Consider the following 19,597-nt stretch of genomic DNA (forward strand, 5'->3'; position numbering starts at 1 on the left):
TTTATCATGCTAAATAAATAATTGATTCAATTGCTTTTAATTTTACTTTAATTGTGTTCCCGAGTTCTTGGAATTACTGATATATGCAAACTAGAGAGTAGAGTACTCTAGAGTTAGTGAGAAGAGAGAATCTTGCCTGGAACATGATTCCAGTTAAATCATGCTAATAATGACCTGTTGATACATCTTTGAGAATTTTGTCGTACCGACAAGTTCTATTCCTTATCTTGTATATAAGGGTCTTGAATGGATGGTGGCAGTCTACCTTCTACTTTTACTATCTACTTTTCTACTTCTACCTATCTACCATTCTACCTCCACCACCACATCCAATTCATCTCTGTACCCTCTCTCCCTTTCACCGGACCACACTCCTCACTAATTACTTCATTATTCATCTCTTTCCTTTCCTTTCTCTGATTCGTTCGTGGCAGTGAATTGCTCTAGAGTTCTCTTGAGTCGCGGGTAGCTGATCAGGTTACAATGCCTTGTGTTCGTGATACCTAGGTAATCAAATACCTAGGTCACAAGGTGTTGAATTATAGCTAACTAACAAGAATAGCTAACTGGGGAGAGGGATAATGGATAAGAAAGAGCTATTTCCCCGACTTCCCCGTTAGAATAGTTAACTAGGGGTGGGATAATGGACTAAAGAGAGATGTTCCCCCTCCCCGCGTTACACCACGAGCACATTGACCGCTAGTATGCAAATTACCCACGTTCCAGATCTCTACTCACTACACTCCCTGTCTTTCTCCCCTTCGAACGGCGACGGCCGTATTGTATTCTGCTACAGACGACGTCATAGTTGAGGTGGAGAGTGGAGCTTGTGGAGTAGTCAGCCGCCACGACGTCTACTTTACTCAATTTGATCGAATTTAGCAAAGCAAGCGTCAGGACAAGGTGGCGGCTGGATTCAGAATGATGGCGTCTCTCGGCGAGCTGAAGCATCTTCCAGGGTTCTCCTCAAAAGAACCAATCAGAGGGAGGCACACAGCGGCCTACCCCTCTCAACCAATCAGAGACTAGCTACTAGGCCTGCAGGACGACTCTAAGATAGCCGACCCAAGGTGGCGTCCAAGGTGGCTTGCCGCCGTTGTCATGGGAACAAGGCTGGTGGTGTGGCGGCGGGTGGCTACCTGCATCACCACTCTCCTCCTTCCCCCACAAACCTGTCTCCCTCAAACTCTACACGGTAAAAGTTGTTGCTGGCTCTATCTCTTTCTACAAATGCGTCACAACAGCCATTGTGACATATTGGATTGCTGATGACTGGAGCTCAAAATCCAAACACAAGATGATTCGGGTTCTGGTTACAAACTTAGGTCCGTGCACTGGCTGCCACAGGCATATAAAACCAGTGGAAGTTTAGTCTGGTGAAACCATCCCCTCTCACTCACTACACCAAACTCACCACCAGCATCATGTGGTCCTCACCATGCCAGGTCCACACCACCAGCATCATGGTCCTCACCATACCAGGTCCACACCACCAGCATCATGGTCCTCACCATGCCAGGTCCACACCACAGCATCATAGTCCTCACCATACCAGGTCCACACCACCAGCATCATGGTCCTCACCATACCAGGTCCACACCACCAGCATCACGGTCCTCACCATACCAGGTCCACACCACCAGCATCAAGGTCCTCACCATACCGGTCCACACCACCAGCATCATGGTCCTCACCATACCAGGTCCACACCACCACCAGCATCATGGTCCTCACCATAAAAGGTCCACACCACCAACATTACGGTCCTCACCACCAACATTATGGTCCTCACCATAACAGGTCCACACCACCAGCATCATGGTCCTCACCATACAAGGTCCACACCACCACCAGCATCACTGTCCTCACCATACCAGGTCCACACCACCAGCATCATGGTCCTCACCATACCAGGTCCATACCACCATGGTCCTCACCATACCAGGTCCACACCAGCAGCATCATGGTCCTCACCATACCAGGTCCACACCACCACCAGCATCACGGTCCTCACCATACCAGGTCCACACCACCAGCATCATGGTCCTCACCATACCAGGTCCACACCACCACCAGCATCACGGTCCTCACCATACCAGGTCCACACCACCAGCATCATGGTCCTCACCATACCAGGTCCACTCCACCAGCATCATGGTCCTCACCATACCAGGTCCACACCACCAGCATCATGGTCCTCACCATAAAAGGTCCACACCACCAGCATCACGGTCCTCACCATACCAGGTCCACACCACAAGCATAACGGTCCTCACCATACCAGGTCCACACCACCAGCATCACGGTCCTCACCATACCAGGTCCACACCACAAGCATAACGGTCCTCACCATACCAGGTCCACACCACCACCAGCATCACTGTCCTCACCATACCAGGTCCACACCACCAGCATCATGGTCCTCACCATACCAGGTCCATACCACCATGGTCCTCACCATACCAGGTCCACACCACCAGCATCATGGTCCTCACCATACCAGGTCCACACCACCACCAGCATCACGGTCCTCATCATACCAGGTCCATACCACCAGCACCATGGTCCTCACCCTACCAGGTCCACACCACCAGCATCACGGTCCTCACCATACCAGGTCCATACCACCAGCACCATGGTCCTCACCCTACCAGGTCCACACCACCATGGTCCTCAACATACCAGGTCCACACCACCAGCATCATGGTCCTCACCATACCAGGTCCATACCACCATGGTTCTCACCATACCAGGTCCACACCACAAGCATCATGGTCCTCACCATACCAGGTCCACACCACCATGGTCCTCTCCATACCAGGTCCACTCAACCAGTATCATGGTCCTCACCATACCAGGTTCCTACCACCATGGTCCTCACCATACCAGGTCCATACCACCATCAGCATCATGGTCCTCACCATACCAGGTCCATACCACCAAGGTCCTCACCATACCAGGTCCACACCACCATCAGCATCATGGTCCTCACCATACCAGGTTTACACTACCACCATCATGGTCCTCACCATACCAGGTTCACACCACCAGCATTATGGTCCTCACCATACCAGGTCCACACCACCATGGTCCTCACCATACCAGGTTCACTCCACCAGCATCATGGTCCTCACCATACCACGTCTATACCACCATGGTCCTCACCATACCAGGTCCATACCACCATGGTCCTCACAATACCAGGTCCACACCACCATGGTCCTCACCATACCAGGTCCACACCACCAGCATCATGGTCCTCACCATACCAGGTCCATACCACCATGGTCCTCACCATACCAGGTCCATACCACCATGGTCCTCATCATACCACCATAGTCCTCACCATACCAGGTCCACACCACCATGGTCCTCACCATACCTGGTCCATACCACCATGGTCCTCACCATACCACCATGGTCCTCACCATACCACCATGGTCCTCACCATACCAGGTCCACACTACCATCAGCATCATGGTCCTCACCATACCAAGTTTACACTACCAGCATCATGGTCCTCACCATACCAGGTCCACACCACCAGCATCATGGTCCTCATCATACCAGGTCCACACCACCACAAGCATCATGGTCGTCACCATACCAGGTCCACACCACCAGCATCATGTTCCTCACCATACCAAGTCCACACCACCAGCATCATAGTCCTCACCATACCAGGTCCACACCACCACCAGCATCATGGTCCTCACCATACCAGGTCCACACCACCAGCATCATGGTCCTCACCATACCACGTCAACACCACCACCAGCATCATGGTCCTCACCATACCAGGTCCACACCACCAGCATCATGGTCCTCACCATACCAGGTCCACACCACCAGCATCACGGTCCTCACCATACCAGGTCCACACCACCAGCATCACGGTCCTCAACATACCAGGTCCACACCACCAGCATCATGGTCTTCACCATACCAGGTACACACCACCACCAGCATCACGGTCCTCACAATACTAGGTCCACACCACAATGGTCCTCACCATACCAGGTCCACACCACCAGCATCATGGTCCTCACCATACCAGGTCCACACCACCAGCATCATGGTCCTCACCATGCCAGGTCAACACCACCAGCATCATGGTCCTCACCATACCAGGTCCACACCACCACCAGCATCATGGTCCTCACCATACCAGGTCCACACCACCAGCATCACGGTCCTCACCATACCAGGTCCACACCACCACCAGCATCATGGTCCTCACCATACCAGGTCCACACCACCACCAGCATAATGGTCCTCACCATACCAGGTCCACACCACCAGCATCATGGTTTTCACCATACCATGTTCACACCACTAACATAAAGGTCCTCTCCACACAAGGTTCACACCACCAGCATGATGGTCCTCACCATACCAGGTCCATAGCACCAGCACCATGTTCCTCACCATACCAGGTCCACACCACCGTGGTCCTCAATATACCAGGTCCACACCACCAGCATCTTGGTCCTCACCATACCAGGTCCATACCACCATGGTCCTCACCGTACCAGGTCCACACTACAAGCATCATGGTCCTCACCATACCAGGTCCACACCACCATGGTCCTCACCATACCAGGTCCACTCCACCAGCATCATGGTCCTCACCATACCAGGTCCATACCACCATGGTCCTCACCATACCAGGTCCACACTACCATGGTCCTCACCGTACCAGGTCCACACCACAAGCATCATAGTCCTCACCATACCAGGTCCACACCACCATGGTCCTCACCATACCAGGTCCAATCCACCAGCATCATGGTCCTCACCATACCAGGTCCATACCACTATGGTCCTCACCATACCAGGTCCACACCACCAACATCATGGTCTTCACCATACCAGGTCCACACCACCACCAGCATCACGGTCCTCACCATGCCAGGTCCACACCACCAGCATCATGGTCCTCACCATACAGGGTCCACACCACAACCAGCATCATGGTCCTCACCATGCCAGGTCCACACCACCAGCATCACGGTCCTCACCATACCAGGTCCACACAACCACCAGCATCACGGTCCTCACCATACCAGGTCCACACCACCAGCATCATGGCCCTCACCATACCAGGTCCACACCACCACCAGCATCAGGGTCCTCATCATACCAAGTCCATACCACCAGCACCATGTTCCTCACCATACCAGGTCCACACCCCTATGGTCCTCAATATACCAGGTCCACACAACCAGCATCATGGTCCTCACCATACCAGGTCCATACCACCATGGTCCTCACCGTATCAGGTCCACACCACAAGCATCATGGTCCTCACCATACCAGGTCCAAACCACCATGGTCCTCACCATACCAGGTCCATACCACCATGGTCCTCACCATACAGGTCCACACCACCATGGTCCTCACCATACCAGGTCCACATCACCAGCATCATGGTCCTCACCATGCCAGGTCCATACCATCATGGTCCTCACAATACCAGATCCACATCACCAGCATCATGGTCCTTACCATACCAGGTCCATACCACAATGGTCCTCACCATACCAGGTCCATACCGCCTTGGTATTCACCATACCAGGTCCACACCACCATGGTCCTCGCCATACCAGGTCCATACCACAATGGTCCTCACCATACCAGGGCCATACCACCATGGTCCTCATCATACCACTATGGTCCTCACCATACCTGGTCCACACCACTATGGTCCTCACCATACCAGGTCCATACCACCATGGTCCTCACCATAACAGGTCCACTCCAGCACCAGCATCATGGTCCTCACCATACCAGGTTCACACTACCAGCATCATGGTCCTCACTATACCAGGTCCACGTCACCAGCATCATGGTCCTCACCATACCAGGTCCACACCACCACTAGCAACTTGGTCCTCACCATACCAGGTCCACACCACTAGCATCAAGGTCCTCACCATACCAGGTCCACACCACCAGCATCATAGTCCTCACCATACCAGGTCCACACCACCACCAGCTTCATGGTCCTCACCATACCAGGTCCACACCACCAGCATCATGGTCCTCAACACACCAGGTCCACACCACCAGCATCACGGTCCTCACCATACCAGGTCCACACCACCAACATCATGGTCTTCACCATACCAGGTCCACACCACCAGCATTACGGTCCTCACCATACCAGGTCCACACCACCACCAGCATCACGGTCCTCACCATACCAAGTCCACACCACCACCAGCATCACGGTCCTCACCATACCAGGTCCACACCACCACCAGCATCATGGTCCTCACTATACCAGGTCCACACCACCAGCATCATGGTCCTCACCATACCAGGTCCACACCACCACCAGCATCACGGTCCTCACCATACCAGGTCCACACCACCAGCATCATGGTCCTCACCATACCAGGTCCACACCACCAGCATCACGGTCCTCACCATACCAGCTCCACACCACATGCATCATGGTCCTCACCATACTAGGTCGACACCACCAGCATCATGGTCCTCACCATACCAGGTCCACACCACCACCAGCATCATGGTCCTCACCATACCAGGTCCACACCACCAGCATCATGGTCCTCACCATACCAGGTCCACACCACCACCAGCATCATGGTCCTCACAATACCAGGTCCACACCACCAGCATCATGGTCCTCACCATACCAGGTCCACGCCACCACCAGCATCATGGTCCTACCCATACCAGGTCCACACCACCAGCATCATGGTCCTCACCATACCAGGTCCACACCACCACCAGCATCATGGTCCTCACCATACCAGGTCCACACCAACAGCATCATGGTCCTCACTATACCAGGTCTACACCACCATGGTCCTCACCATACCAGGTGCACACCACCAGCATCATGGTCCTCACCATACCAGGTCCACACCACCACCAGCATCATGGTCCTCACCATATCAGGTCCACAAAACTAGCATCATGGTCCTCACCATACCAGGTGCACACCACCAGCATCATGGTCGACACCATACCAGGTCCACACCACCAGCATCATGGTCCTCACAATACCAGGCCCACACCACCAGCATCATGGTCCTCACCATACCAGGTCCACACCACCACCAGCATTACGGTCCTCACCATACCAGGTCCACACCACCAGCATCATGGTCCTCACCATACAGGGTCCACACCACAACCAGCATCATGGTCCTCACCATGCCAGGTCCACACCACCAGCATCACGGTCCTCACCATACTAGGTCCACACAACCACCAGCATCACGGTCCTCACCATACCAGGTCCACACCACCAGCATCATGGCCCTCACCATACCAGGTCCACACCACCACCAGCATCAGGGTCCTCATCATACCAAGTCCATACCACCAGCACCATGTTCCTCACCATACCAGGTCCACACCACCACCAGCATCATGGTCCTCAATATACCAGGTCCACACAACCAGCATCATGGTCCTCACCATACCAGGTCCATACCACCATGGTCCTCACCGTATCAGGTCCACACCACAAGCATCATGGTCCTCACCATACCAGGTCCAAACCACCATGGTCCTCACCATACCAGGTCCATACCACCATGGTCCTCACCATACAGGTCCACACCACCATGGTCCTCACCATACCAGGTCCACATCACCAGCATCATGGTCCTCACCATACCAGGTCCATACCATCATGGTCCTCACAATACCAGATCCACATCACCAGCATCATGGTCCTTACCATACCAGGTCCATACCACAATGGTCCTCTCCATACCAGGTCCATACCGCCTTGGTATTCACCATACCAGGTCCACACCACCATGGTCCTCACCATACCAGGTCCATACCACAATGGTCCTCATTATACCAGGGCCATACCACCATGGTCCTCATCATACCACTATGGTCCTCACCATACCTGGTCCACACCACCATGGTCCTCACCATACCAGGTCCATACCACCATGGTCCTCACCATAACAGGTCCACTCCAGCACCAGCATCATGGTCCTCACCATACCAGGTTCACACTACCAGCATCATGGTCCTCACTATACCAGGTCCACGTCACCAGCATCATGGTCCTCACCATACCAGGTCCACACCACCACTAGCAACTTGGTCCTCACCATACCAGGTCCACACCACCAGCATCAAGGTCCTTACCATACCAGGTCCACACCACCAGCATCATAGTCCTCACCATACCAGGTCCACACCACCACCAGCATCATGGTCCTCACCATACCAGGTCCACACCACCAGCATCATGGTCCTCAACATACCAGGTCCACACCACCAGCATCACGGTCCTCACCATACCAGGTCCACACCACCAACATCATGGTCTTCACCATACCAGGTCCACACCACCAGCATTACGGTCCTCACCATACCAGGTCCACACCACCACCAGCATCACGGTCCTCACCATACCAAGTCCACACCACCAGCAGCATCACGGTCCTCACCATACCAGGTCCACACCACCACCAGCATCATGGTCCTCACTATACCAGGTCCACACCACCAGCATCATGGTCCTCACCATACCAGGTCCACACCACCACCAGCATCACGGTCCTCACCATACCAGGTCCACACCACCAGCATCATGGTCCTCACCATACCAGGTCCACACCACCACCAGCATCATGGTCCTCACAATACCAGGTCCACACCACCAGCATCACGGTCCTCACCATACCAGCTCCACTCCACATGCATCATGGTCCTCACCATACCAGGTCCACACCACCAGCATCATGGTCCTCACCATACCAGGTCCACGCCACCACCAGCATCATGGTCCTACCCATACCAGGTCCACACCACCAGCATCATGGTCCTCACCATACCAGGTCCACACCAACAGCATCATGGTCCTCACCATACCAGGTCTACACCACCATGGTCCTCACCATACCAGGTGCACCCCACCAGCATCATGGTCCTCACCATACCAGGTCCACACCACCACCAGCATCATGGTCCTCACCATATCAGGTCCACAAAACTAGCATCATGGTCCTCACCATACCAGGTGCACACCACCAGCATCATGGTCGACACCATACCAGGTCCACACCACCAGCATCATGGTCCTCACCATACCAGGCCCACACCACCAGCATCATGGTCCTCACCATACCAGGTCCACACCACCAGCATCATGGTCCTCACCATACCAGGTCCACACCACCACCAGCATCATGGTCCTCACTATACCAGGTCCACACCACCACCAGCATCATGGTCCTCACCATACCAGGTCCACACCACCAGCATCATGGTCCTCACCATACCCGGTCCACACCACCACCAGCATCACGGTCCTCACCATACCAGGTCCACACCACCAGCGTCATGGTCCTCACCATACCAGGTCCACACCACCACCAGCATCATGGTCGTCACCATACCAGGTCCACACCACCAGCATCATGTTCCTCACCATACCAGGTCCACACCACCACTAGCATCATGGTCCTCACCATACCAGGTCCACACCACCAGCATCATGGTCCTCACCATACCCGGTCCACACCACCACCAGCATCACGGTCCTCACCATATCAGGTCCACACCACCACCAGCATCATGGTCCTCACCATATCCGGTCCACACCACCACCAGCATCACGGTCCTCACCATACCAGGTCCACACCACCAGCATCATGGTCCTCACCATACCAGGTCCACACCACCAGCATCATGGTCCTCTCCAGAATGAAATATGTCACGTTGCTGGGGTCTGTTTTATTCAACCTCCTCTAACTATTGAGCCTTCCCAAACCCCTTCTGGTCAACATGTCAACAGTGTTCTCACAATAAATGAGGCCAAACAATGACCGTCTCATATTGCGCTTGAGGTTACCTCTGTGACTTGCTGCCTCTACTGGAGTCCTGTGTAGCCACACCTTGCCATTCTCCCTGACCGCTGACCCAGAGTGCCTCCTGCCCACTGGCTCCAATCCATTTGCCAACATACTCCTCCTCACGCTCCATCCACTACTTACGCCGCTGGTACGTTGAGAGAGAGACTAACTAATGTTTACAAAATAATGTGGATACAACATTGTTGCCAGCAAGTTATGGATGGTCATGGTGCGAGGATGTACTCGCCAGGCAGGTATTGTGGGTCTCGCTTCATGCAGGTCGGCATTCAATCCCCGACGGTCCAAGTGGTTGGGCACCATTCATTCCCCCCGTCCCATCCCAAATCCTAATCCTGACCCCTTCCCAGCTCTACAAAGTCGTAAGAGCTTGGCGCTTTCCCCTGATAATTAAAAAAAAAATATTAAAAAATTATTTAATTTAATGTAATTTTATTTATGATGTATAATTGATTTAATTATTAATTCTTTCTATAGCTTAGTAGATTGTATGTTTAATTGAGTGGACAGTATGGATTTAAAATCTCCCATAAGTCATATCCCAACACAATTTGGGGGTTAATTAATTATAGTAACCTATCAATCGATTGATAGCTAATTTTTACTAAGAGTTAAAATTAACAAATCCACAATAGCTGTGAAGAGGGTTCGAACCTATGCCTGAGAGGATCCCAGACGCGCCTTAATCGACTAGACCACGACATGGTAAAAAAATTGCAACCGGGAGTTCCACTTGGCCTCATCACGATATTGTGATTTCTGAGTGTAATGAAATAAGGGCGAAGAAGTAGAACATCTTATTGACTGAGCCCGAGTGCATGGGGGATTTGTGTAAAACCCTGATTAGTGTCTCGGAGAGACTGCAGGATCCGTGTGAGGCCAGGTGGAACTCCCGGTTGCAATTATTTTACTATGTCGTGGCCTAGTCGATAAAGGCGTGTCTGGGATCCTCTCAGACGTGGGTTCGAACCCTCATCACGGCCCTTGTGGACTAGTTCATTTGATGCATCATGCTAGTGTGATTTCTGTGTGTATTAAGGTTAGTTTATTATTGTACTGGGGTTAGTTTGTACACGAAGGCCTTAGCTGCTTGAAGACTTCAGTGTGGATATCAGAGGGACACGTGACCAGTGTGCCAGGACTAAGCCTCGTGGCTATGGTGTCTGTTCCCTAGTGACGACAGGTTGCTGACGCTTAATTCCCAGGTGACCACAGATCTGCCGGAAGAATACAATCTAACAACTGCAACTTTACTTCCTACACAGATATGGCGCATTTAAATTATTAGTATTAAGAATATTTCTAGACTGTGAGAGGCTCACCCGGTTTTGGGTGTTCGCCTGCCTCATCACCGTTTCCATTTAAATAATATTCTAGGGCCCTACAAAATAATGTTAGTTTTTTACAGAGCCGGAAACGAGGTACTCCCGTTATTTGAGGTCGCGGCAGCTGAACAAGGTCTAGATGGCTCGGGTTCACGAGCATAAACGTAGCTGCTTTTTTTTTACTAAATCATGCGAGCAGTGTTCGTTCCACAATGGCCGCCGCCCTCCTTCCCCGGCTCAGTCACGTTATTGGAACCGGCTAAATTTTGCCCATTTTTGGACGAAGGAAGAGCGGCGTTAATTTTACTGGTAAATTTATTTGATCCAGTTACAGGGAACAGTTTGTTATTAATTTTAACACTGAACTGGAAGTTTTTAGTGATTATTAATATTTTATTAATATATTTTGTTGTGACGGGTGATATATATCCCACGTTTAAAGGAAAATTCCACTATAATCTCGTTTTCTTTGAATGAGTTACTATATTAACTTGTGTTATTATTGGCTAATAGGTTAGTACAAGAACCGCAGTGCTATTATCTGCATATTGTAACTAGGATTATAGAGGTAGGTCGGTTTTTTCTCGACAGGTATGGATGGTCCTGATGTAAAATGTACTCGCCAGGCAGGTATAGATGGTCATGATGCAAGGATGTACTCAGAGGCAGGTTTGGATGGTCATGTGCAAGGATGTACTCACAAAGTAGGCTGGGATGGTCATGGTGCAAGGATGTACTCGCCAGGCAAGTTTGGTTGATCATTATGCAAGGATGTACTCGCCAGGCAGGTTTGGATAATCATTCTGCAAGGATATACTCGCCAGGCAGGTTTGGATGATCATTATGCAAGGATGTACTCGCCAGGCAGGTTTGGATGATCATTATGCAAGGATGTACTCGCCAGACAGGTTTGGATAATCATTATGCAAGGATGTACTCGCCAGACAGGTTTGGATAATCATTATGCAAGGATGTACTCGCCAGGAAGGTTTGGATGGTCATTATGCAAGGATGTACTCGCCAGGCAGGTTTGGATAATCATTATGCAAGGATGTACTCGCCAGGAAGGTTTGGATGGTCATTATGCAAGGATGTATTCGCCAGGCAGGTTTGGATAATCATTATGCAAGGATGTACTCGCCAGGAAGGTTTGGATGGTCATTATGCAAGGATGTACTCGCCAGGCAGGTTTGGATAATCATTATGCAAGGATGTACTCGCCAGGAAGGTTTGGATGGTCATTATGCAAGGATGTACTCGCCAGGCAGGTTTGGATAATCATTATGCAAGGATGTACTCGCCAGGAAGGTTTGGATGGTCATTATGCAAGGATGTACTCGCCAGGCAGGTTTGGATAATCATTATGCAAGGATGTACTCGCCAGGAAGGTTTGGATGGTCATTATGCAAGGATGTACTCGCCAGGCAGGTTTGGATAATCATTATGCAAGGATGTACTCGCCAGGAAGGTTTGGATGGTCATTATGCAAGGATGTACTCGCCAGGCAGGTTTGGATAATCATTATGCAAGGATGTACTCGCCAGGAAGGTTTGGATGGTCATTATGCAAGGATGTACTCGCCAGGCAGGTTTGGATAATCATTATGCAAGGATGTACTCGCCAGGAAGGTTTGGATGGTCATTATGCAAGGATGTACTCGCCAGGCAGGTTTGGATAATCATTATGCAAGGATGTACTCGCCAGGAAGGTTTGGATGGTCATTATGCAAGGATGTACTCGCCAGGCAGGTTTGGATAATCATTATGCAAGGATGTACTCGCCAGGAAAGTTTGGATGGTCATTATGCAAGGATGTACTCGCCAGGCAGGTTTGGATAATCATTATGCAAGGATGTACTCGCCAGGAAGGTTTGGATGGTCATTATGCAAGGATGTACTCGCCAGGCAGGTTTGGATAATCATTATGCAAGGATGTACTCGCCAGGAAGGTTTGGATGGTCATTATGCAAGGATGTACTCGCCAGGCAGGTTTGGATAATCATTATGCAAGGATGTACTCGCCAGGAAGGTTTGGATGGTCATTATGCAAGGATGTACTCGCCAGGCAGGTTTGGATAATCATTATGCAAGGATGTACTCGCCAGGAAGGTTTGGATGGTCATTATGCAAGGATGTACTCGCCAGGCAGGTTTGGATAATCATTATGCAAGGATGTACTCGCCAGGAAGGTTTGGATGGTCATTATGCAAGGATGTACTCGCCAGGCAGGTTTGGATAATCATTATGCAAGGATGTACTCGTCAGGAAGGTTTGGATGGCCATTATGCAAGGATGTACTCGCCAGGCAGGTTTGGATAATCATTATGCAAGGATGTACTCGCCAGGAAGGTTTGGATAATCATTATGCAAGGATGTTCTCGCCAGGCAGGTTTGGATGGTCATAGTACAAAGTGGAACTTGATAGGAAGGTTTAAATGGTTCCAGCAAGAAATAAGAAATAAAGACTTAAATATAATGCATACGTTATTGCATGGCAATAACTTAAGCATTTGGATTTTATATACAAATTTGATTTTAATTGCAATATTTTATCTCTTTTCTATTACAGTGAAGAACATTGCTAGGAGCAAGAGCAGTATCTGACGAAGACATCAGCTGTAGCAAGATCAGCAGCCAGAGGAGTGCCTGAGAACAGCAGCAGGATCAGAGGAAGAAGCTGCACACCCATCAGTACTCTACAGCAGCAGCAGTTGTGGCGAGAGCCAACGATGAGTCAACACCACAATGGCCACAGAAAATCACACAACAAGAAAGTCAGGATTAACAGGGCGAGGAAGAGGCAGAGTTTGGTGACGACGTCTGCTGTGTTGCGGCTGTTTATTGTGATGGCTGCTACGGCCTACCTGTTTCCAGCTAATCTGTCCTCAGCTTATCTAACTGATGAAGGTATGTATTATCATGCTATGAATGGGGCTGTTCTCCAAAATGTTAAATAGCAAAGGTTCATTAACATAGGCGAATTTGCGCACCAGAGGAGAACATATTACCTACAAAAGCACATGTAGTATGCAAATGGTTAAGTATGCCAATGGAAGCTATGATTAATTAGGTAAACCGTCAGTATATGCAAATTGACCAGTAGGAATATAATGTGATGAATTTAAACGGGAAATTAAATGTTTTAGTTAATTGTTATTTATGCTGGTCAGCAATTTTAAATATGGAGGTATGGATGATCATGGGGCAAGGATGTATTCGCTAGAAAGTTATGAATGGTCATGGTACAAGTAGGGTACTCGCCAGGAAGGTTTGGATGGTCATGGTACAAGTAGGGTACTCGCCTGGAAGGTTTGATGGTCATGGTACAAGTAGGGTACTCGCCATGGAGGTATGGATGGTAATAAAACAAGGAGGTACTCACCAGGAACCTCAAGTTAGTACCTAACTTGGAATAACATACAAACCATGTTATATGTCTATGTAATAATATATGAAGAAACTAATGTTTTGACTAATGACTAAATATAGTCACTAAATAAATATTTTGACTAAATATAGACTAATGTTTTGATTTACAACATACATTAGGTTGTAGTTTCCTTATGATTTACAGACATTGGTGTGATAGATCATATGCAGTTTGTAAGCATAATTACGATACATTAGGAGATATAAAGTAACTGAACAGAGGTACACTATGTCAGAGGTTGACCCTCTGGCTAGCTTATACATGGTTGATAGAAGAAGCAAATTGCCATTTTGACTTAGGAAATTTCAGAGAGTGCACAAAATATGAACTTTTTTGTTATAGTAGCTAGAAGGTCGTAATTGGATGTCTATGGAAAGCAGACACCCTCAGCTTCCCAGAAAACTTGCGATAGTCGCTGTAGCGTTTCTGGATAAATAGTTACAGAATTAGCATAAATTTTAGTTCTGGCTGCCTAGATACAGGGATGGAAGCCAGGCACTGTGAGCTAAGTGTCTCAACGGTTTTCCCCTAGCCCTCGTGTAAGAGTCACAGGCAGGGGATTCTCATTGGTCGCGGCACCATGGGCCTCTATGATGCTGGCACCTGATTGGCCGTCTCAAAAGACTAGGGGGAACATCGCCGGTTCCATTCCAGCCCTCGGCACCTCATTCCGAGGAGCGTTGCTGTGCTGTGTAGACGTGATATCCTGTTTCGGCCAAAAACAGGGTATTTCTCTTGTCTACAGCATAGTTCAGCAAGCTCAAGTATATCTATTCCGTCTAAGCATTATTGTCAAATCCGGTAACCGCTGGGCGCAGGTTCCTCATTTCGAGTAATATATATATATATATATATATATATATATATATATATATATATATATATATATATATATATATATATATATATATATATATATATATATATATATATATATATATATATATATATATATATATATATATATATATATATTACTAGAAAGATACACGGAAGTACGCTCCGCGCCACACGTGATCGCTGCAGAAGCAACAGGACTGTAGCCAGTTGTATCGGTGATCATCGGCGAAAGTAAAGGCGATCTGTCACCATATCGCTAAGTAAACGATGTACAGGGAATCTAGGAATACGGTTCCAAGTGTTTGAGTTCAAATTTTGAATGATTTAATGCGAAAATTGGGGACTGTGTGGACTCTGTTTATTTCGTTCATTGTGCTGCCCACCTCGTTTGCTTATCACGTGGTGGCCATCTTCCTCCCATTAGCGTGTTATCAGTGTACCTTCAGCAAAGCACACTAGTGCAATTCTCACCAGTGTGCACCCAAACACACCCCTGTCTTCACTAGTATCCTGGAAGACAGGCGATTGTAGCCCATGTGGTCCCAGTGGCTCACTACCTCATCCGCCCGCGCGCCACTTCCACCCCACCTCACTGTACCATCACCCGTGTAGCCCCCTGTGCACTCTAACCCAGACTGCCTCTGTGGTGTATGATCTCCAATCAACAACAGGATCATAGTGAGTGTGATTGTAGTGTGGATTGGGGAAGATACCGGTAATAAATTCAAAGTGAGTACTCAAACTATGTATATTTTGTATCATTCGTCTAACATGCATTAATTCCTTATGCTGAATCAAGTCAGCCGACCAGTGTGCCGTTCTTCATAATCCCGATACGGGGAGGAGTTCAATTACCGAGGAAGCACGATAGGTAAGGGCCTATTAAAGCTAATTTGTGTGATAACTGTAACTTGACCCTAGTGTGATTGTTATCTTACACTTTGTTACACATATAGTATTTGTGTGGTTTATGTTAATTGTGTTGAGGTTTAGTGTGGTTTAATTATACCATCACCTTGTTTCTGTTCAACCATTTCCGTGTTGTCTTAATTTTCTTTCGTTCGAGAAGACAAGCAGTGATAAAAGTAAATCTGTTTGGAGTTGAGTGGTGACCACCGGCCAGGGCGGACGCTCCTGAGGTCTCTCCGCTTCTGGCAAGTGTTGACGTTGGCTGATTGCTGGTTTGCCCTGCTGTTGGTGGTTTGCCACTGACAGGGTGACTTTTGACTTAGCCATGGGGACTTCTCGCCCTTCAGTGAAGAGGACATTGTCGGCTGGTCTGGCATTTACGGTGCCGGTAGACCATCCGTTGGTTGGTGTCACCCTAGTGGACGTGCTACATGTGCAGCTGTCGGACCTGATGGGCATCCAGTTGCTTCAGGGCAACCGTGCTGTGGTAAAGTTCTGCCTCCAGGCTGCCTTTCAGGCGTTTCTCGAGCGATGTGAGGGGCGTGTTTACCCCTCTCCCAGATACTGCTGGTTTTGTTAAGGTGGTGAATCTTAGTGTCACCTTGACGTCTGTGGCGGTGCATGGTGCCCCCTTCGAATTTCAGGACGACTTTTTAACCTCCTGTTTTGAACGATTTGGAATGGTGTTAAGTATTCATTGGAACAAGGTCCTTGCTGGGCACTGTGTTGGTATGCTTGACGGCTCCCGCACCCTGACGATGTTGCTGAAGTGTAGTGTACCGTCGTCGATGTCCGTGTTGGGTTACACGCTCTGCTGCCTGTATCGGGGTCAACCGTGCACCTGTTATCGGTGTGGTCACGAGGGTCATCTGGCTGCAGCGTGCGACGTCGGAGCAACTGGTAGGGTGCATGTTTTTCGTGTGGAGGATTTTCCGCCCCTATTGCGTTTGGACGGTTCTGAGGACGGAGTGGGTGCTGTGCCTGAGGTGCCTAGTTGCCTGTCTGCTGCTCCGCCTGTTGCGGCGAGTTCTAAGGCCTGTGCGACACGTCTGGTGACTTCTGTGGCCCCTGGGGTTGTTGAGCCGGTGTGTGTGGGTGTTGGGCCGTCGCCTGCACTGCATGTAGTGCGGGACGTCCCGGTGGGGGTTCATGTCCAACCCCCGCCTGTGGATGTGGTGCCGGCTCCCGGGGATGCGGGTTCTGCTGTTTTGGACGGGGGGGGGGGGGTCTCGGCAGGGGGAGATGCCTGCCATGCCTGTGTGTGTTGGCAACTGTAGTTCTGCTCTTTCCATCCCTTTGCAGAAGCGTGCGCGTCGGTGTTCTGAGGCTGTTTCCCTGGATGATGTGGCCTCTGTGGACTCTTCGGACGGTGCGGATGTGCAGATGGTGGCTGTGCCTGCAGAACGGCCTGCTGGGAGTGATGTGGTGTGGCCTGTCTCGAAGCGTTTGCGGTGGGCTCGGAGTGTGTCTCCCCTTCGTGGTGTGCCTTAGGAGTTGGTGGGGGAGTATGGTGCTCTGGCATCCCCTGCCATGGATGATGGTGCTGTGAGGGGCTCTGAAGTTGGTACCTGTGCCGCCCCCCTCCCGCGTCTCCTGCTGTTGGATCCCTGGAGTGGGGGGTTGCCGCTGATGATCAGGACCTCATCCTGGTGCTGCGGAAAGATGTGCACCAGGGGGCCTTTGCTCCTGTGCCCAGTGGTGGGGTTGATGCCGCGCCTGCATCCCCTGCGGTTCCCCCTCCTTTGTTGCCCTTGTCGGGGGAAAGCCTAGTCCCGACTGATGGGGTCGTGCCCTGTGAGGGTCCGGTGTTGGGACCTTATCGGGATGCCCGGGTGCTTCCGATCCCGTGGTGCTCGTCCACTGTCTGGGTGTCTCGGGTGAAGGAGTTTGTCTATCGGGTGCCGGATAAGATGTCTCAGCCAAGGACACTGCCTGGTGGCCGGGTGTCCCCTGACACGTGGGTGATTTGGGATTCGTACTGCTTGCGCTTTCCGATATACAAGTTTCCGGAGAAATATTAGTTGACGTCTTGTGCACACCGCTACGCCGTGCCTGGATCAGCTCCCGCCGTAAATTCGTCACCCCGCACTACGGTGCGTGACTTTCCCTCTCACGTCCCCCTCTGTTTTCGTCGCTACTCCTCTCTCTACGGCCCAACATATCTAACACTTTTGATTTTCTTCTACTAAACGTCAACACGTCTCCCTACATTTGTCCTGCTGCAGTCATCGGGAGAATAAACCCTTCATGCAAACTGCACCTATTCTCAAGAAGAAGAAGAAGTATGTTTGCTCTATTGAAATTGTATTATCATTGATTTTATAACATTTGTTGTGACGGTTGTGAGTGTTGTTCAGTGCTTGGGTTAAGCACTGTATTTTGCTACTGTAATTGTGTTGGTCTACGTGACCCTGTGTTGTTTTGATTTGTATTAATTTATTGTGAAGTCAGTGTCATTGAATTAATGTAATTAATTACCATCTTTAGTAGTGAGAGGTGATTAGCAACCGTGTTTACTAATCAGTGGTTGTCAAGCAGTCTCAGTGATCGACTAGTGTTAACGTAAATTCTTCGTGAGTTAAGTTTGACTGTCAAGTTTGACAGGACCGGAAGTTCCACCTAAGCAGCCGTAGGGTGAAGACGTGTCGTCTGAACACTCCGGCAGTTTGGGGAGGTTGCAGTTTTCGCCGGCAGGGGATGTGGGGGTGTCTTACCCTCCCTGTCCAGTGTTGTTGCCTGCCTGGCTGCGTGCTGACGTGGCCGTTTTGACATGGAGGGCCTGGCCATTCCTCCTGTGTTGCGGGTAAATTCCGTGGCCCTGGAATTCTCGTGTAAGGCTGGTTATCCGGCCATTGAGTTAGTTATGTGCGACATGCTTCGTGTCCCTGTGGAAGCTGTGTATGGCGTTGAGCTTGTTACGGCCCACCGGGTGATTGTCAAGTTCGTGGGGGGGGGGAGGAGTATCGGGACTTCCTCCGGCGGAACGAGGGGCGTTCATTGCAGTTGCCGGATGGCGCCGGCTCCGTTACGATCTCGGACCGAAGTGGTGCCCTGGCATATGTCACTGTGCACGGTGCGCCCCTGGAGTTCCCTGAAGGCCTTCTCCGGCGCTTCTTCGGGAAGTATAGTGTAGTCATCAGTGTGCGGGTGAACAAGCTGTCCTCGGGGAAGTATGCTGGGAAGCAGACGAACGTCCGTACATTAGGTATGCGCTTG

The 19,597-nt window shown here is 50.2% G+C and overlaps 1 protein-coding gene across 1 annotated transcript in view; it reads left to right on the plus strand.

The window, feature by feature from the left end:
- The window catches only part of LOC123751074 (uncharacterized), a 46,447-nt gene that overhangs the window by 24,504 nt on the left and 2,346 nt on the right, over positions 1–19,597 (plus strand). Inside the window, exon 3 of the mRNA XM_069321531.1 lies at positions 13,772–14,109. Coding sequence (XP_069177632.1) covers positions 13,932–14,109 — 178 coding nt within the window. The 5' untranslated portion in view covers positions 13,772–13,931. The remainder of the gene's footprint in view (positions 1–13,771; positions 14,110–19,597) is intronic.

This window comes from Procambarus clarkii, chromosome 9 (assembly GCF_040958095.1).
Source record: "Procambarus clarkii isolate CNS0578487 chromosome 9, FALCON_Pclarkii_2.0, whole genome shotgun sequence".
NCBI classification, from domain to species: domain Eukaryota; kingdom Metazoa; phylum Arthropoda; class Malacostraca; order Decapoda; family Cambaridae; genus Procambarus; species Procambarus clarkii.